This window comes from Antennarius striatus, chromosome 14 (genome assembly GCF_040054535.1).
Source record: "Antennarius striatus isolate MH-2024 chromosome 14, ASM4005453v1, whole genome shotgun sequence".
NCBI classification, from domain to species: Eukaryota; Metazoa; Chordata; class Actinopteri; order Lophiiformes; family Antennariidae; genus Antennarius; species Antennarius striatus.
The window spans coordinates 19,834,880-19,855,610 of record NC_090789.1 but is presented as its reverse complement, the minus strand read 5'-3'; the positions used below and the strand labels follow the sequence as shown (position 1 = coordinate 19,855,610).

The window sequence follows — 20,731 nt, the reverse complement described above, 5'->3', positions numbered from 1 at the left end:
GGTAAAGAACGAGATCCGGTCTCACTGATGTATCCATCCGCCAACACGTGGTAAAGAACGAGATCCAGTCTCACTGATGATGTGTGGGGTCTTGGCTCTGATTGGTCCTGTAGTTTCTAGTGAGTCGTTTGGGGGGTCTACAGCGATGGACTATCTGGTTGTGCTACCTGACCTGGACAGGGCCGGGTCTCTGCTGGGGGGTACCTGGGATGTTGTAAAGCTGGCGCCGGCTGTCGTGCTGCAGTCGACTGCTGCTGCCCCCCCCGCTGCCGCAGTGCTTGGCGCTCGTCATTCCCATGAGGCCGCTGGCCACCGACAGCTGGGACGCCTGGGCGAAGTTGGACAAGACGCCTCGAGCCGAGTTGGACAGACCCCGCTGCAGGGAGGCCTGGGGCTGGGGGGCCTGAGGACAGAGCAGACATCTGATTGGTGAGAACACCCGTGACACTGGTGTCTTCTCACCGCATGGAGGCCACCAGGCTGCTGGTCCCGACCACACCCACCTGGCGCAGGGCATGATGTCGGATCATGGTGTCGGTCTTGGAGGTATTGGGGCCGGCGGGGGCGGCGCTGGGGGAGAGAGCCGCCTGCTGCTGCAGCCTCTGTTCGATCTCCTGACAGGAAGAACAGGAAGTCACATCAGAACGGTGCTAACAGGAAGTTCACGGACTGATGGTCATGTGACATCTTCCAGCTGGCTCAATGCTCTCTGTGTGACCTGTTGACCTCTAGACTTTCACTGATCATAAATAATGATCATCAGGTACTGATCAAAACCCTGTCCCGGGGGGCAGGACGTCTGCCCCGGGGGGCAGGACTGGACGCACTGACCTGCTCCTGCTGCAGAGCCTTCACGAAGGCGTTCTTCAGCCGGTTGGTGTGCTCCGCCTTCAGGGCCTTCTTCTGATTGGACGTCATGCACTGCTCACACAGAATGCGACCGGTCTTCTCCTGCTTCCAGTGGGGGGTGAAGTCGGTTCTGCACTGGGCGCAGAAGAACGGCTCCATGCGGGCCAGCGCCCCCCGCAGTTTACCTGGAGAGAACAGGTTCAGCCAATGGGAGAGCTGGTGACAGCAGTCTAAACCAGTGGTCCCCAACTGTTTACTGACTGACCCACGGACCGGTCCACGACCCGGGGGTTGGGGGGCACTGCTCTAGAGGTGTTCTGTACTGTATCTTAATGAGGTAACCTATCAGTGTGTTTGATTATTGATCGGGGGGCATGGGGGGCGGCTCTGGGGTTACTTACCCTGACTGTCCAGGACGCTCTGCACCACCTCCTCCAGCCCCACCATGTAGATGAACTCGCTGTTGGCGGCGGAGGGCAGGAAGTGCAGCAGGGGTGCCGGGGGCTTTGGGGGGGGGATCTCCAGCAGGGTCTTCTCCAGCTGCTTCCTCAGGGCCAGCTTGGCGGCCGCCTGGCTGCTGGCCTGGTCGCTCACGCCGCCGCTGGCCGAGCCCGACATGGTGGACGGGCTGACGGCGGCGGCCCCGCCCAGGCCACCACCTACCCCCCCGGCGCCCGCCGCCGCCGCCTGCATGTGGGCCAGGTTCATGTACATGGCACTGGAGCCGGAGCGCTGGGAGGACGCCATCTGCTGGCTGGCCTGGAACAAAACATGTTGGATGGAAGGTCATGACCCAACAGCACAGACCGGGGGAGGGGGGCAAACAGTGTGTTGAGGGTCAGCTGAGTCGGCTTGTAGGCTGAGTGACCTTCGAGCCGACCCCTCTTGCGGTGACCCCTACCTGATAGCTGACAGGGTTAGCCAGGCTGGAGCTGGAGCGGGACATCCCAGACTTGGAGGAGAGCCTCTGGCCATGCAGCTGGGCCGGGTTGGGGGCGATGACTCGCTGGGAAATCAGCATGGGGGGCAGGTTGGCGTTGGCTGCTGACCTGATGACGGTGTGACCCTACAGGAAGGAGGACAAAAAACACAGGTGATTATGTGTGGAAAACGTGTCATCATGACACTGTGGACTAGTCACTGTTGTGTGTGTGTGTGTGTGTGTGTGTGTGTGTGTGTGTGTGTGTGTGTGTGTGTGTGTGTGTGTGTGTGTGTGTGTGTGTGTGTGTACGGACAGATGACAAACTCATAGCTGAACATTTCTGATGAAGGTGGTTAAATGTCTGAACAGCGTTGGAACAGAAGTCTGAGCCGTCTGGACTCACTGGGTCACATGACAGGAAGGGTTTAATAATCTGCACTCATCTTGGGGGGCTGTTTGTCTTCTGTGGTGACCAGCAGCACAGGGGCTCCTCAGGGACCTCTGTTCTCCCCCCTTCTCTTCACCCTGTACACCACAGACTTCCAGCACAACTCGGACACATGCCGTGTGCAGACGTGCTCAGATGACACCGTGATTGTGGCATGTATCGGGGGGGGGGGGCAGGAGGATGGTGTCAGAAAAATGAGCTCCAGCTGAACATCTCCCAAGACCAAGGAGATGGTCTTGGATTCCCGGCGGCCACCCCCCTTTCCACAGCCAGTGGTCATCGGGTCAAAGAGGGGTAGGTGGTAGAGACCTACAGCTGGACAGCAGACTGGACCGGTCTACCAACATGACTGTGTGTACAAGAAGGGGCAGCGCAGGATGTACTTCCTGAGGAGGCTGGTCTCCTTCAACATCTGCTCTGAGCTCCTTCAGATGTTCTACCAGGCCCTCATATTCAGTGTGGGGTCCTACGTCATTGTGTGTTGGGGAGGCGCTGCCAGGAGAAGGGACATGGAACGCCTGAACAGACTCGTCCACAGGGCTGGTTCTGTGGCTCAGAGCCTGGACTCTGGAGACACTTCTGGAGAGGAGGACCATGTCCAAGTTGAGATCAATCCTGGGGAACACTAGCCCCCCCTCACACCACCTTCTCCCAGCAGAGGAGCTCCTTCAGTGATAGGCTGCTGTGACCGAGCTCCTCCACAGAGAGACTGAGGTCCTCCTTAGTGCCCTGAGCCATCAGGGGGTACAACGAGGGTAGGGGGGCATCAAGGTCAGTTAGGTCATCAACCTGTGGCTGAGTGTGGGGGATGCGATGGTTTGGAGATCTGCTGGGGGGGTACCTGGGTATCATGTGGTTCTTAATGACATGTCTAGTAACATCATGTATGATGGACGTGCCGGCCCACCAGATGCACACCATGTCGCTACGGCAACAACAACAACAACATATGGGATGAAAACTACATTAATCTGTTCAATAAGACAGCAATGACATCTACTGTAACGTCTATGAGAAGGAAACATAGGAGGGTTTATGGGTAAAGCCCACTCGCTGTACTGACAGCCCATAATAAGGCCTTCACCCCAACAATGTACTAACACTGGTTCCATATTTATTCCCAGTGTGGGCAGCAGGGGGCAGCAGCTGTAAGCAGACTGAGCCTTAACAATATGGACACACACACACACACACACACACACACACACACACACACACACTCACACACACACACAGACACACAGTGGTGACTAAATTTAAATAAAGTTAAATAAAATAAACTATAAAATTAAATAAAGTTCCTTTAGAGGTCCTGGTCTGACTTTCATCTCCACACCCCTCCTCTGTCACTGAGGTCCACATCTCTCTGAGCACCTTCTGGTTTTGGTGACACGCTAACCTCAAACACGATGAGGGTGGGGTGACCCGGTCAGACCGGGGGCTGGGGCAGCGTTGAACGGTTACCTGTGCAGTGCGGAGGTTCTGGGGCTCAGGGTTGTGCAGGCCTGGCCTCACAGGAAGCTTCCCCAGGCCGCTGGAGCTGTGGATGGGAGGGGGCTGCACCGATGAGGCGGCGTTCTGGACCACTGGAACCTGGACACAACCAGCAGCATCAACAACCACGTCCTGGTCCAGCTCTAACGTCTCACTGGAGAAAACACAGCCCTACACCAGACTCTGTGGTAGATAATGGACCACTGGTCTCTCCTGATCACACCTGCTGGAGTTACGATCAGTGTGTAACCGCTGGTAACCACAGCATTACACACTCCTGATTAACAAGGACATCAAAAGGTGGACCCTGACCAATCAGAATTCATGTATTTCATGGCTGGTGGTATTGATTTACAGGGGGTGTCAGTTTCAGGGTAGGCCACAGTAGGATGTCTGATGGTTACCATATCACCAGAACTGGTTTAATCCAAACATGAGTTTGTCTCCTGTCAGACAGTGCAGAGGGGAAACTAACAACAACACAGTAAAGGCAGAGACCACTGATCTCCATAAAGTCTGGAGCACGAGAAGCCTTTACTAAAAAAAGTAAACCCAAGAAGGTTTCCCTCCAGGGCAGATCGTCCGTCTGGAAGACGTGGAAACAGAGACATCCAACGAGTCCATCCCCACTCATCTGGTAGATGTGTCCCAGTCAGGACTTCATTAGCACCATTAAAAGAGAACATTCTTATGACTATGACTAGAGGGGTGAGACGGTGAGGTCAGTCAGCTTTCTTCTAGAAATGACAGAAACTATGATGACTAGTGATTTCTCTACTTTATGTCAGATATTTGAGTCATCTAAGAGTTTGACCGATTTTTCAAGCTCCAAAGAACATTGTGTTCTGTGACGATGTCAACACTGAGAACTACCAGAATAACCAGACTCTTCCTTCATCAGGAGAACAGTCTGTTTCTACCTCTGTTCTCTTCTTTAGTAAACACCAGTAGAACACCAGTAGAACACCAGTAGAACACCAGTAGAACACCAGTAGAGACGGCAGAACAATGAGTTTGTGAGATGTTTGAGGTGTCACTACAGCAATACAATTAGCGTCAGTGGTTTCCTTCTATAAATCAATGAGAAATAAATGATGATAAAATAAAAATGTATGTACAAATATATGACTATAACTATGTTCTACATTGATATTTGATAAAAACATGAGTTTTGTCTGCCGTAGTGTCAGGTGAGCAAAACAGAACCTTTTGGTCTAAACTTCACTCTCCATGGCTGGAGAAAGAAGAAGGATGAAACAAGGAGGAAACATCATTCTTCCAAGATTTCAGATGTTTCTAACAAACTCCTTCCCTCAGCCAGAGCACTGAAGACGGGTCGTGGTGGTTCTTCCAGCATGAGAACGACCTGAAACTCACAGCCAGGGCAGCCAGGGAGATGCTCCCAAGGAAGCTTCTCCAGGACCTGGAGAACATCTGTGTGAAGGAGTGGGCCAGAACCCTGAAGAACCCCAAGAGGATCTCAGGTCCACACAAACTACACGACAAACTATACGACACAAACCATACGACAAACTACACAACATAAACTAGACGACAAAACTGTACGACACAAACCGCACAACACAAACTGTCTGACAAACCATACGACACAAACGAGACGACATAACCTATATGACACAAATTGTACGACACAAACCGTACGACACAAACCGTACGACACAAACTACATGACAAACCTATACAACATTAACTGTACGATACAAACTATACGACAAACAACATGACAAACGACACGACACAAACTATATGACACAAACTGAGACAAACTACACGACACAAATTACCTGACAAAGGCTACAGCACAAACTATACGACAAAAACTATGACACAAACCATACGAGACAAACTATACAACACAAAACATATGACACAAACTGCATGACACCGACTATGACACACTACACAACAAAGACTATATGACACAAACTGTACGACAAAAACTATACGACACAAAGTAACTGTACATAAACTATATGACATTAACTACATGACAAACTACGACACAAAACATACGACACAAAACATACGACACAAAACATACGACACAAACTATACGACACAAACCACAGACCTCTCAAGTTGTTCTTTTTCCCCACTGTATATAAATCCAATGTACTTCCTTTGCTGTGTTGACTCTAAGACTCATGTTACAGCAAAACCTGCCCCACCAACAGTGTACAGGACCCACAGACTGACTGACTGTTTCACCTCAGTGTACAGGACCCACAGACTGACTGACTGTTTCACCTCAGTGTACAGGACCCACAGACTGACTGACTGTTTCACCTCAGTGTACAGGACCCACAGACTGACTGACTGTTTCACCTCAGTGTACAGGACCCACAGACTGACTGACTGTTTCACCTCACAGTGCACAGGACCCACAGACTGACTGACTGTTTCACCTCACAGTGTACAGGACCCACAGACTGACTGACTGTTTCACCAACAGTGTACAGGACCCACAGACTGACTGACTGTTTCACCTCAGTGTACAGGACCCACAGACTGACTGACTGTTTCACCTCAGTGTACAGGACCCACAGACTGACTGACTGTTTCACCTCACAGTGCACAGGACCCACAGACTGACTGACTGTTTCACCTCACAGTGTACAGGACCCACAGACTGACTGACTGTTTCACCAACAGTGTACAGGACCCACAGACTGACTGACTGTTTCACCAACAGTGTACAGGACCCACAGACTGACTGACTGTTTCACCAACAGTGTACAGGACCCACAGACTGACTGATTGTTTCACCTCACAGTGTACAGGACCCACAGACTGACTGACTGTTTCACCTCACAGTGTACAGGACCCACAACTGACTGACTGTTTCACCTCAGTGTACAGGACCCACAGACTGACTGACTGTTTCACCAACAGTGTACAGGACCCACAGACTGACTGACTGTTTCACCAACAGTGTACAGGACCCACAGACTGACTGACTGTTTCACCTCACAGTGTACAGGACCCACAGACTGACTGACTGTTTCACCTCACAGTGTACAGGACCCACAACTGACTGACTGTTTCACCTCAGTGTACAGGACCCACAGACTGACCGACTGTTTCACCAACAGTGTACAGGACCCACAGACTGACTGACTGTTTCACCAACAGTGTACAGGACCCACAGACTGACTGACTGTTTCACCAACAGTGTACAGGACCCACAGACTGACTGACTGTTTCACCTCACAGTGTACAGGACCCACAGACTGACTGACTGTTTCACCTCAGTGTACAGGACCCACAGACTGACTGACTGTTTCACCTCACAGTGTACAGGACCCACAGACTGACTGACTGTTTCACCTCACAGTGTACAGGACCCACAGACTGACTGACTGTTTCACCTCACAGTGTACAGGACCCACAGACTGACTGACTGTTTCACCTCAGTGTACAGGACCCACAGACTGACTGACTGTTTCACCTCACAGTGTACAGGACCCACAGACTGACTGACTGTTTCACCTCACAGTGTACAGGACCCACAGACTGACTGTTTCACCTCACAGTGTACAGGACCCACAGACTGACTGACTGTTTCACCTCAGTGTACAGGACCCACAGACTGACTGACTGTTTCACCTCAGTGTACAGGACCCACAGACTGACTGACTGTTTCACCTCACAGTGTACAGGACCCACAGACTGACTGACTGTTTCACCTCAGTGTACAGGACCCACAGACTGACTGACTGTTTCACCTCAGTGTACAGGACCCACAGACTGACCGACTGTTTCACCAACAGTGTACAGGACCCACAGACTGACTGACTGTTTCACCAACAGTGTACAGGACCCACAGACTGACTGACTGTTTCACCAACAGTGTACAGGACCCACAGACTGACTGACTGTTTCACCTCACAGTGTACAGGACCCACAGACTGACTGACTGTTTCACCTCAGTGTACAGGACCCACAGACTGACTGACTGTTTCACCTCACAGTGTACAGGACCCACAGACTGACTGACTGTTTCACCTCACAGTGTACAGGACCCACAGACTGACTGACTGTTTCACCTCACAGTGTACAGGACCCACAGACTGACTGACTGTTTCACCTCAGTGTACAGGACCCACAGACTGACTGACTGTTTCACCTCACAGTGTACAGGACCCACAGACTGACTGACTGTTTCACCTCACAGTGTACAGGACCCACAGACTGACTGACTGTTTCACCTCACAGTGTACAGGACCCACAGACTGACTGACTGTTTCACCTCAGTGTACAGGACCCACAGACTGACTGACTGTTTCACCTCAGTGTACAGGACCCACAGACTGACCGACTGTTTCACCAACAGTGTACAGGACCCACAGACTGACTGACTGTTTCACCAACAGTGTACAGGACCCACAGACTGACTGACTGTTTCACCAACAGTGTACAGGACCCACAGACTGACTGACTGTTTCACCTCACAGTGTACAGGACCCACAGACTGACTGACTGTTTCACCTCAGTGTACAGGACCCACAGACTGACTGACTGTTTCACCTCACAGTGTACAGGACCCACAGACTGACTGACTGTTTCACCTCACAGTGTACAGGACCCACAGACTGACTGACTGTTTCACCTCACAGTGTACAGGACCCACAGACTGACTGACTGTTTCACCTCAGTGTACAGGACCCACAGACTGACTGACTGTTTCACCTCACAGTGTACAGGACCCACAGACTGACTGACTGTTTCACCTCACAGTGTACAGGACCCACAGACTGACTGACTGTTTCACCTCACAGTGTACAGGACCCACAGACTGACTGACTGTTTCACCTCAGTGTACAGGACCCACAGACTGACTGACTGTTTCACCTCAGTGTACAGGACCCACAGACTGACTGACTGTTTCACCTCAGTGTACAGGACCCACAGACTGACTGACTGTTTCACCTCAGTGTACAGGACCCACAGACTGACTGACTGTTTCACCTCAGTGTACAGGACCCACAGACTGACTGACTGTTTCACCTCAGTGTACAGGACCCACAGACTGACTGACTGTTTCACCTCAGTGTACAGGACAGTGGACTTTCAGGTTTGGTGTTCGGGTCTTCAGAGGCCGCATTCCAGCACTTAAAACCTACTGCAGGAGAGTATTCATCATACGGACGCAGGTGTGTGTGTGTGTGTGTGTGTGTGTGTGTGTGTGTGTGTGTGTGTGTGTGTGTGTGTGTGTGTGTGTGTGTGTGTGTGTGTGTCTGTGTGTGTAACACAGGCTGAGTGTAATCTCTGCACCTGAAAGCTCTGAACTCCTCTGTTCTTAAAATAGTAAAACATCTGAGTCAGCAGTTCACCGGAAGAAGAGGCCCCGCCCCCAGAGGCCCCCCCACCAGCAGAGCGGGACAGCTTCATTTACATTCCACCAGTGATGACTCCAGGATCTCCTGGTGAGTGGTGGTGAAGGGAGGCACTGACCTTCTGCACCACGTTCTCCTTCTGCATCTGGCTCTGCCGGAGCTTCTTGAGGAGAACCAGACGCGCCTCCTCCAGACGCAGCTCCTCCCTCAGAGCCTTGATCACCTGCTGCCGCTCCTCCCCGGTCTTCCCCTGGAACACACAACGCCGTCAGGAACACACAACGCCATCAGGAACACACAACGCCATCAGGAACACACAACGCCATCAGGAACACACAACGCCATCAGGAACACACAACGCCATCAGGAACACACAACGCCATCAGGAACACACAACGCCGTCAGGAACACACAACGCCATCAGGAACACACAACGCCATCAGGAACACACAACGCCTTCAGGAACACACAACGCCTTCAGGAACACACAACGCCGTCAGGAACACACAACGCCATCAGGAACACACAACGCCGTCAGGAACACACAACGCCATCAGGAACACACAACGCCATCAGGAACACACAACGCCATCAGGAACACACAACGCCTTCAGGAACACACAACGCCGTCAGGAACACACACGCCATCAGGAACACACAACGCCATCAGGAACACACACGCCATCAGGAACACACAACGCCATCAGGAACACACAACGCCATCAGGAACACACAACGCCGTCAGGAAACTCTGGCTGGTTTTCAGAGGTTTTATCAGTGTATCAGGCATATTGATCAGAACCGATCAGTTATTGGCCTTTAGGGCTTCAAACACAAATCCAAACAATGCAGTCAGAGACTGCAACATCCTGCGACACCCCTGAGTTCAACATTTGACCCCGACCTACACGTTTGTGCCTCCGGCGTCCTGAACATGTTTCTTGTGTAGTGATTACATCTCATCTCACAGATGTGGACCTAGAGGAATCAACTGACCCCTCGTTCCTCCTGGTTAATGCGATCAGGACGCGATTGACGAACTCCACGACAGAGCGACAAACTATTAATCTATTATTGACTGTAATGTAAACGTTCCTGAACCCCCCCGCCCCCCCACACTGACATTAAACCACCTTCTATCTGTGTCACCTCTAAAACTCTCTGACAGACTGTTTGAAACACTTCAGTGTCTCATGGATGTCAGAGACTCACAGAACGGAGAACACGGTCAGCCAATAGGATGAGAGTACGGTATCATGTGACTGCCTACCAAAAATCTGCGATTAGTACAAAAGTTGAAATTTGACCTTGACCTAGTTTTCTCAAGGTCAAGGTCATCCTCTCATCTTCATCCCCTTTGCTGCTGAGTCGTGTGCTCTTTGTTTCGTCTTTCTGTCTGAACGGTTAAGACGACATTAGATGGACTAACGGACGAACGAACACACCAACACTAACAACCACATCACCGCTTCACGGGAGGTAAAGAGATCTTAAACCCAAGACTAAACTAAACTAAACTAAACTAAACCAAACAGCAAAGACTTAGAACGACTGTTCTGAACTAAAATGTCTACGGTTGTTTCACTGGACTTGTAAAAATAATGGTCAGTTTATGGAAGCACTTCAACTGTTTTCTGTTCAGGAAGAAGAAAACATGTTGCACCCCCACCCTCCAGCACACACACTCTTGTGTGTGTGTGTGTGTGTGTGTGTGTGTGCTGACATGCTGTAATAATTAGTTAGCGCCACACTAGTAAGTAGACGTAAAAGCGCTGCTGCCTCCTGCTGTAGAGGATGTGTAATTACACGTCATTCTGGTACTGCACTGTGTATCTGTGGTAACACGTTCCCCCCAGGACTTCACAGCGCCCCCCTGTGGGGGGAACAGTGAATTTTACATGACATGGAAGACCTGACAGACGTGTTTTTTTAATGAAATCCAATCCTGATGGAGTATTTGTGTCTACACTGCTGACTGATTGGTTGCTGACTGATTGGTTGCTGACTGGTTGGCTGCTGACTGGTTACCTTGAACATGTCCAGGTTGGCGTGGTGCAGGCGCTCCTCGGGGTGGGGGGTCGTTCTGGGACTGGACGCCTCGTTATCGGACAGGATGATGACGTCTGGAGACGGAGTCCGTCTGTCCAGCTCCGCCTCGCTTTGGGAAGAGAACGTTTATTAAGTATCTGAAGCTCAAGTTCACCGTCTGCTAGCCACTGTCACCACCGGGTCACCACAGCTCCTGCTCACACCTGGGACACGTGTCCACCTGGTCTGAGCCGTTCACCAGGGGACAGCAGAGCTTGTCTGTGATATTGATTATATAACACTATATTCACGTCTGCATGAACGACGTCGCTGTAGAACTCTGACATGAACGAGGAGAGTGAGGTACCCGACCGCCTTCACGAGACGTGATGTCATCACAGTGAACCTGAGCGTCACCTGAGAGTGAAGCACCAGCGTCAGCTCTGGTTCTGTTAGAGAACCTGAGCACCATTAGCTCCTGAGAGCTAGCATCTTCCTAGGCCTAGGGTGCTAATGGTGTTCTGGTTCTGCCAGCAGGGCCCGTTAGCTCCCAGAAGCTAATGGTGCTCTGGGCACCATTGCTCCCTAGTCCTAGCATCTTCCAAGGCCTAGGGTGCTAATGGTGTTCTGGTTGTGCTAGCAGGGCCTGTTAGCTCCCTGGAGCTGATGGGGCAGGAGATGCTGGATTAACGCTGCTGTAAACTGACACCCTTTCCTCACCGGAGCAAACAACACACCTAAAACTCAGACTCCTAAAGCCCAGACTTGTCTTTCTAATGCAATTAGCAAAAATCCACCAATCAGAGCCAGGAGGCTGTCAGTCACTGTCGTGTAAATGCTTCCCTTTTCTACTTTGCTTTAATGTTTTAATTGAAACCTTATTACCTTCATTTAGAAATAATGAGGTCTGTTAATCCTGAAGTTTAGGGAAGCGTTGAACCCAACGTGTTGGTGCTAACAGACAGCAGGTCGACAGGTGGGAGTTAACTCTTCCTGGTGAGCCTCCACATAGCGGAGCCGTTGAACGCTGTGTTACACACAAATGGGCTGCAATATGTTGTCGAAGCAAGGTGTTGTCACCTCTCTTTTTGTTTGTTTTCTCTGTTAGCATCTCAGCGCGTCAGGCTTCTACACAGGATACTTTACTGTTTATCACAGATGATGAAGTAAAGGCTATTAGAGCTAGTGGTAGTGGTGACCGTCTCTCTGATCTCTAAGCTACATGCTACATGCTACAGTAGGTAAAGGTATGATAACTCAAGGTGCAGACACAGCTTCCAGGACTATGTATTCAGTCTTCTTACCATCTTCTCCCTGCACTCATGTCCACTGGCTCATCCAAGATGTTCTCCTTCCCGTTCTTACTGGTCCCAACATGCCCACCATGGCCTCCCAGCCTCAGGTTTCCATTCAGCTTCTCCTCATACGCAGCACCCATGAGGCTCTGGTGGTGCAGGGCGCTGGCCCCGGGGCCTTTCCCATCTCCAAGGGGTCCTGCAACCTCCAAGGCTGCCAGGTCAGCTAGGTCCTTGCGTTTGAGAAGCGCCAGCATCTTGAGCCGCTCCATGGCCTCGTGGCCCTCCATCTTCAGACGCTTGGCCAGGGCCTCCTCTCGCTCGCTGGGGGACTCCAGGCCTCGCTTCAGCAGGTTGAGCCTCAGCGCCTCCTCAGACATCCGCTCCATCCTGTAAGACAGGAAATAACACAGTTAGTAACGCTAGAGCTACCAACAAGAACACGAGTCAGCAACGCTAGAGCAGCTACCAACAAGAACACGAGTCAGCAACGCTAGAGCAGCTACCAACAAGAACATGAGTCAACAACGCTAGAGCTACCAACAAGAACACGAGTCAGCAACGCTAGAGCAGCTACCAACATGAACACGAGTCAACAACGCTAGAGCAGCTACCAACAAGAACACGAGTCAGCAACGCTAGAGCAGCTACCAACATGAACACGAGTCAACAACGCTAGAGCAGCTACCAACAAGAACACGAGTCAGCAACGCTAGAGCTACCAATAAGAACACGAGTCAGCAACGCTAGAGCAGCTACCAACAAGAACATGAGTCAACAACGCTAGAGCTACCAACAAGAACACGAGTCAGCAACGCTAGAGCAGCTACCAACAAGAACACGAGTCAACAACGCTAGAGCTACCAACAAGAACACGAGTCAGCAACGCTAGAGCTACCAATAAGAACACGAGTCAGCAACGCTAGAGCAGCTACCAACAAGAACATGAGTCAGTAACGCTAGAGCTACCAACAAGAACACGAGTCAACAACGCTAGAGCTACCAACAAGAACACGAGTCAGCAACGCTAGAGCTACCAATAAGAACACGAGTCAGCAACGCTAGAGCAGCTACCAACAAGAACACGAGTCAGTAACGCTAGAGCTACCAACAAGAACACGAGTCAACAACGCTAGAGCTACCAACAAGAACACGAGTCAGCAACGCTAGAGCTACCAATAAGAACACGAGTCAGCAACGCTAGAGCAGCTACCAACAAGAACACGAGTCAGTAACGCTAGAGCTACCAACAAGAACATGAGTCAGTAACGCTAGAGCTACCAACAAGAACACGAGTCAACAAAGCTAGAGCTACCAACAAGAACACGAGTCAGTAACACTAGAGCTACCAACAAGAACACGAGTCAACAACGCTAGAGCTACCAACAAGAACACGAGTCAACAAAGCTAGAGCTACCAACAAGAACACGAGTCAGTAACACTAGAGCTACCAACAAGAACACGAGTCAACAACGCTAGAGCTACCAACAAGAACACGAGTCAGTAACACTAGAGCTACCAACAAGAACACGAGTCAACAACGCTAGAGCTACCAACAAGAACACGAGTCAACAACGCTAGAGCTACCAACAAGAACACGAGTCAGCAACGCTAGAGCAGCTACCAACAAGAACACGAGTCAGTAACGCTAGAGCAGCTACCAACAAGAGTCTTAAGAAAACTGATTACTACGGTGGCCACAATCTGTATAATATAGAAAAATAACAATATGTCAACAATAGAAACTACCTTTGGCATTGTCCACTTCTACTTCTAATGTTAAGCTGACATGATCATTTTTGTAATTTAGCAAATGAATCCAATCAAGTAGCTTGACTCTAATTTACTCAGTTAATTCCAGCAGTTTTTACCTGAGAACATTATGGAAAAACAAAAACAGTCAACCCTGACTGAAGACCCCCCAATTAGATGAACCGCAAACGTTATTTTAAAAGGTAGAAGTTTAAGTAAAGCTAAAGTTATGTGCTCATGCTGTAGCCTCAGACGGCCCTCTGTAGCCTCAGACGGCCCGCTGTAGCCTCTGACGGCCCGCTGTAGCCTCAGACTGCCCGCTGTAGCCTCTGACGGCCCGCTGTAGCCTCTGACGGCCCTCTGTAGCCTCAGACGGCCCGCTGTAGCCTGACGGCCCGCTGTAGCCTCTGACGGCCCGCTGTAGCCTCTGACGGCCCTCTGTAGCCTCTGACGGCCCTCTGTAGCCTCTGACGGCCCTCTGTAGCCTCTGACGGCCCTCTGTAGCCTCAGACGGCCCGCTGTAGCCTCTGACGGCCCTCTGTAGCCTCTGACGGCCCGCTGTAGCCTGACGGCCCGCTGTAGCCTCTGACGGCCCGCTGTAGCCTCAGACGGCCCGCTGTAGCCTCAGACGGCCCGCTGTAGCCTCTGACGGCCCGCTGTAGCCTCTGACGGCCCGCTGTAGCCTCAGACGGCCCGCTGTAGCCTCTGACGGCCCGCTGTAGCCTCAGACTGCCTGCTGTAGCCTCTGACGGCTGGTCTTGCACCAGGAGCTAGTGTGACTAAGCCACTGTGGCTCCGTGTAAAAGAATTTAGTAAGCCACAAAAAGCCACATTCTGTGTCCAAGACAGCGGCTTGCTGTAATAGCAAGTAAAACTTGCAAGCTTTCAATTGTTGGGGGTGTAAAACCACACTTTTCATAGGGGTGGGAATACCCCCCCCCCCCGCATGGGGGATCGGGGGCCCCCCCGGGACATGTTTTAGAAAATGGGGTTGTTTTCCTGCATTCTGAGGGCAAAATCTTGTGTTCAGTTTCCCTCCAAAAACCCACTAAAGCCAGCAGCTGGAGCTGAACTCTCTTTATTTCTGTCCTACTTTATGCAGGAATGAATGTGAGATTCAACCATTGAAAACTTCATTCACTCTGAAGATACAGTCAGACTAAATATTACTCAGTGTTTACTGGTAGTTTACTGAGACTAGGAGACATTTAACTTTGACCACCACCAACACCATTGGTATGACATAGTTTAGTTTAGTTTAGTTTTTAATTCAATAACATGATTTTTCATTTCAATTTAAAAAGACATATAAAACATCAAGTGAGGTGAAAACACATTTACATCATCGCTGGTTATTCCTGCTGGTCAGAGGGAACAAAAGTCTAAGACTACAAACAAGTATTGATAATATCTTTCATTGACCTTCTGATCGGTCTGTCTCCACCACCCCCCCCTCTCAGCATTCACCATTTGTTGTTCAATTAGGATTTTAACACAAAATCTACGATAAAACAGTCTATTCTCATTTTCTTTCAGTCGATCGTCCTCGCCTTGTCGTCACCAATTCGCGGGTTTAGCTTAGAAAAAAAGAATCTTTTTGTTTTTCACTGGACGAGAGGAGGTCATGACCCGAGTGCATATTTAATGATCGGGAGCGTTCGGGTCACTTCAGCTATTTCCGTCGGCATGCTTCGGCTAAATTCTGTCGGCATGCGGAAATAGCAGCGCTAGCGGAAATAGCGGTGCTAGCAAGCTTCACTAGCGGTGCTAGCGAGCGAGAAAGTATTAAGTTTTAGCCCTTTTTTCATAAAAATAAGAACTCCACTGTGGCTACACAGTCCAAAAACCTTGTAGCCAATCTGGAATTTACTTCGCCTATGGCGAAGTGGCGAATGGCTAGCGCAAGCCCAGGACGGCCCGCTGTAGCCTCAGACGGTAACTTCTGGTACTTTTGTTAAGATGTTACTTTGCACACAGACGATCTGTCTCACTACACTGCAGATTGTAGAAACTGTTCACATGACTGTCTGCTCATTAAATCAATACATTCTGTTGTGGACAAAAACTAAGTTGAGATGCTGTGCATTAAAACAACTAATCTCCATAAACCAATCATTGGTTTACATCCCCAAAGAAGCTGAAATGAATATAAACATTTCCAAGTTGTGAAACAATTAATCCCAGCTTCATGGTGCAAACACACTTCAGCAGGTCCAGTTAAATCAATGGAATAGTTTTAAACCTGCAATGACAGAGAATCAGCTTCTAAACAGATGTTACAGATATCTTTTGTGGATTATTTTAAATGGATCATGAGTCATTGATGTGTGTGTGTGTGTGTGTGTGTGTGTGTGTGTGTGTGTGTGTGTGTGTGTGTTTGTGTGTGTGTGAGACCGTGGCATGCAGCCCACTGCTCCCACACTACTTGCATACAAACAAGAGAAACGGTGACAACACCTTAAAACAGTCTTCTCCATTTTGAATAAGGCTACTGTTTTGTTGCTGCGTGAAGATGCCCCTGTGGTGGTGGGGGCAGTGGGGGCAGTGGGGTAGATGGCTACTGGACATGAACAGGGAGGTCATGCACCATTAACTTAATGTCATTTATAAAGCGGTGACATAGGAAAGAGTCAGACGTCCTATTCAGTCTGTCATAAAACAAATCTGACGTGTTTTCAGAGTCACAAACTAAAACATCCTGCACAGGGTCAGGGTACCCTGAAAGTAGTACCTGATGAGTGCATAGCTTTGACCTTTCAGGGTAGATGGCTAACTGGTGACGTGCCGGACGCTAACGTCCGACTAACCGGCTTCTCCTCCGTACGAGCGGACCGGGACACGAACACCGCCGGTAAGAAGAAAGGAGGTGGATTAATCATCTATACCAACGATAGATGGTGCCATCCGGGTCATGTGACGGTGAAATCAACACTGTGTAACCGCGATCTGGAGCTAACAGCTGTTAGCATCAGACCCTACTATCTGGCGCATGAATTCTCACACGTTATTGTCCTCGCCGTCTAAATCCCTCCATGGGCGGACCCTGAGACGGGACGAGAGACCATCTGTGGGACCACCTCTGCTCTTCGGACCCGGCACCCGGAGGCGCTCGTCATCATCACCGGTGACTTTAACCACGTCACCTTGGACTCATCTCTCCCCACAATGGTCCAGTGTGTAGACTGTCCCACACGGAAGAACAGAACCATCGATCTGTTCTACGCTAATGCTAAGGAGGCATACACCGCCACCCCCCTCCCTCCACTAGGTAAATCAGACCATAACCTAGTGTACCTACAGCCCACCTACATCCCGCTGGTGAAACGGCTGACGGAGGTGGTCCCCAGAAGCAGAGGAAACGCTGAGGGACTGCTTCCAGACCACCAACTGGGATGTCATCGTGGGCTCACGTCGGGAGAATGCTCCCTCCTCCTGTGCTTCCTCTCCTTCCACCCCTGCCACTTCTCCCGAGCCCACTCCAAGAACTGTAAAGCTCAACGGTCCCGCCTCAACCACTGGACTTCCAACCTCGCCACGACTTCCTGTTCCCACCACGACCAAGACCGTCATCACTGCAGACCTGGTGACGACAACGCTGAGGACGACAACGCTCCGTCCCTATAAGGCAGCTGGACCGGATAAGATCTCCCCAAGACTCCTCCGAGCCTGTGCTTCGGAACTAGGGGACCCCCTGCAACAATTGTTCAACCTCAGTCTGCGGCTGGGGAGGGTCCAGTCACTGTGGAAGACCTCCTGCATCGTCCCTGTACCCAAGAAAGGACTCCCTACTGAGCTCAACGACCACTGACCGGTCGCTCTTACCTCCCACGTAATGAAGACCCTAGAGCGACTGGTCCTGGAGCTCATGCGTCCACAGGTGCAGGGGGCTATGGACCCTCTCCAGTTCGCCTATCAGGCCAAGGTTGGGGTTGACGATGCTGTCTTGTACCTCCTCCACTGTATGCTCTCCTACATGGACACCGGGGGCTGTGCCGTCAGGGTGCTCTTCTTTGACTTTTCAAGTGCCTTCAACACCATCCAGCCCCGGGTCCTGCAGGATAAACTGACCTCCATGGCTGTGGACCCCTACCTCGTGAACTGGATCACGGACTACCTAACGGACAGACCCCAGTACGTCCGTATGGGGGACTGTTTGTCTTCTATGGTGACCAGCAGCACGGGGGCGCCACAGGGGACCGTTCTCTCCCCCATTCTCTTCACCCTCTACACATCAGACTTCAAGCACAACTCGGATACATGCCACATACAGAAGTACTCCGATGACACCGCGATAGTGGCATGTATCCGGGAGGGTGATGATGGGGGGGTACAGGGCAGTGGTGGCTGTATGAGGGGTGGGACAGGGCAGTGGTGGCTGTATGAGGGGGGGTACAGGGCATTGGTGGCTGACTTCGTGGAGTGGTGCCAACAGAACCAGCTCCAGCTCAACGTCTCCAAGACCAAGGAGATGGTCCTGGATTTCCGGCGGGCACCTCCCTCTCCACAGCCAGTGATCATGGAGGGCAGTGAGGTGGGGGTGGTAGGAAACTATCAGTACCTGGGACTGCAGCTAGACAGCAGACTGGACTGGTCACTCAACTCGGACTGTGTGTACAAGAAGGGGCAGAGCAGGATGTACTTCCTGAGGAGGCTGGCCTCCTTCAACATCTGTCCTAAGCTCCTTCTCATGTTCTATCAGTCCGTAGTCTCCAGTGTGCTGTCATACGTCATTGTGTGTTGGGGTGGGGGGGCCAGGAAAAGAGATATGGACCATCTGAACAGACTCATCCGCAGAGCGGGCTCAGTGGTCTGGCTGAGCCTGGACTCTGTGGAGACAGTTCTGGAGAGCAGGACCATGTCTAAAGTTAAGGCTATCATGAACAACACCAGCCACCCCCCCACACCACCTTCTCCCAGCAGAGAAGCACCTTCAGCGGCAGACTGCTGTCACACAGCGCCTCCACAGAGAGGCTGAGGTCCTCCTTCGTGCCATCAGGGGGTACAATGACTCTCTCAGGAGGAGTGGGGGGAGGTCAGCACAGGGGTTAAATGGATTTAATTAAATTTTATACTGTTTATATTTAATTTTATACTGTTTATATTTTAGTTATAGTTTAGTATATGTCCTGTTAGTGCTACATGTGTCTGTTAGTGTAGTGTATGTCTTGTGGTATGTCCTGTTTTGTTTTTTCCTGGTGTTTGGCTGAGCAGTGGATATGTGCAATTTCCTCCGGGATTTAAAAAGTATCTATCTATCTAGATCAAAGCTATGCACTAGCTATGACCATAGATCAAAGCTAGTGCATAGGTAGATCAAGCACTAGTTTTGATCTATGGTCTTACTCACACTGGCCTTCTCCCTCGTCCCTTATCTTATACGGTTCCTGAGTGTACAAAGGTTCAAATTTGTGCAGAGGAGTTACACCCCCCCCAACATGTGGTGGATTGTGGGTCCTGGACTAACGTGTCTGCTCAGACTTCTGTCCGATGTTTCTCTAAAGCCGGCATCATTACCGGACAGACCCCCGGAAACCAGCCGGTCAGCGGTGGAGAAACTACCGAGAGATTCAATGCAGACCGGAGACGAGGACTTCAGGGATTTACTACACATTTATCACTAAATAAATAATGTCGGTGTATTCTTTTTAATTTAAATACGTAGTAAAACACAGTTCAACCACAGTCAGCTTTTTGTTTCCGTTAACAACCATGAACCGAATAATGTGGGCCGTGTGTAAAAGTAGAGAAATAAACTCCGTTATTTAGACGGAGCCTCTTCAACAAGGAGCTGAATGGGGCTCAAAACACGGAAACTGAAGGACTTTAAATTGGAAACTAAAGCAATTAGTTTATATACTATAATTATAGATATATCCCTACCCTACAGTAAACAGTACCACAGCACTACACCTCTGCTTTATGACAGTTATATCATGTAGTTCAGGCTTATGCCTCCTACTTAGACACTACATGACATAAGAACAGAATAACTCCCACCAGGTCATTTATTGCTGAACAACAGATCTTCATAGTTCTTCTCCCATAGCTCAGTATTACTACAAAGCGCTGGCAGTACGGGAACACACTGCTCTGAAGATGACTGCAGCCACTGAGTTCATGTCTAAATCATACATGTTCAGACTGACACGCTGAGTGTTCACCTGTAATGATTAATGGTGACTGGGAGACCTCCCTGTTCTTACCTGCTGCTGATAGCCACTACTTCTGTCTGCTCTCACCCCTCCAGTGAAGGACAGGAAGTGAAACATCAGGTCAAATATTTTTTTCAAGAACGAAAAAAAAAAGGTATTAACTGGTTTACAATTATTTTCTGTTCCGGAACATTAAAAAATATAAAGTTTCCACTTTTCCTTTTCGTTCCATGAAGCGGTTCAAAGCCCTGGTTAGAACATAGTTAGAATCAAGACAACCGGTGGAAAGGGTTAGGATAGGATGAAGGTTAGGATAGGGCTAAAGTCAGGCTGGGCTTGCACCAGGAGCTAGTGTGACTAAGCCACTGTGGCTCAGTGTAAAAGAATTGAGTTAGCCACGAAAAGCCACACTCTGTGTCCAAGAGCGGCGCAGC

At 50.3% G+C, this 20,731-nt stretch overlaps 1 protein-coding gene across 2 annotated transcripts in view; it reads right to left on the bottom strand.

Moving 5' to 3' along the window:
• Positions 1 to 20,731, bottom strand: part of gatad2b (GATA zinc finger domain containing 2B) — a 47,257-nt gene that overhangs the window by 5,944 nt on the left and 20,582 nt on the right. Inside the window, exons 2-10 of one of the 2 annotated variants that reach the window (XM_068332880.1) lie at positions 12,403 to 12,783; positions 11,099 to 11,228; positions 9,189 to 9,320; positions 3,684 to 3,812; positions 1,751 to 1,915; positions 1,251 to 1,608; positions 832 to 1,034; positions 504 to 614; positions 205 to 403 (exon numbers count right to left, since the gene is read on the bottom strand). In XM_068332880.1, the coding sequence (XP_068188981.1) occupies positions 205 to 403; positions 504 to 614; positions 832 to 1,034; positions 1,251 to 1,608; positions 1,751 to 1,915; positions 3,684 to 3,812; positions 9,189 to 9,320; positions 11,099 to 11,228; positions 12,403 to 12,782 (1,807 nt within the window). In that variant the 5' untranslated portion in view covers position 12,783. The remainder of the gene's footprint in view (positions 1 to 204; positions 404 to 503; positions 615 to 831; positions 1,035 to 1,250; positions 1,609 to 1,750; positions 1,916 to 3,683; positions 3,813 to 9,188; positions 9,321 to 11,098; positions 11,229 to 12,402; positions 12,784 to 20,731) is intronic. The other variant, XM_068332881.1, reaches the window with a different exon arrangement.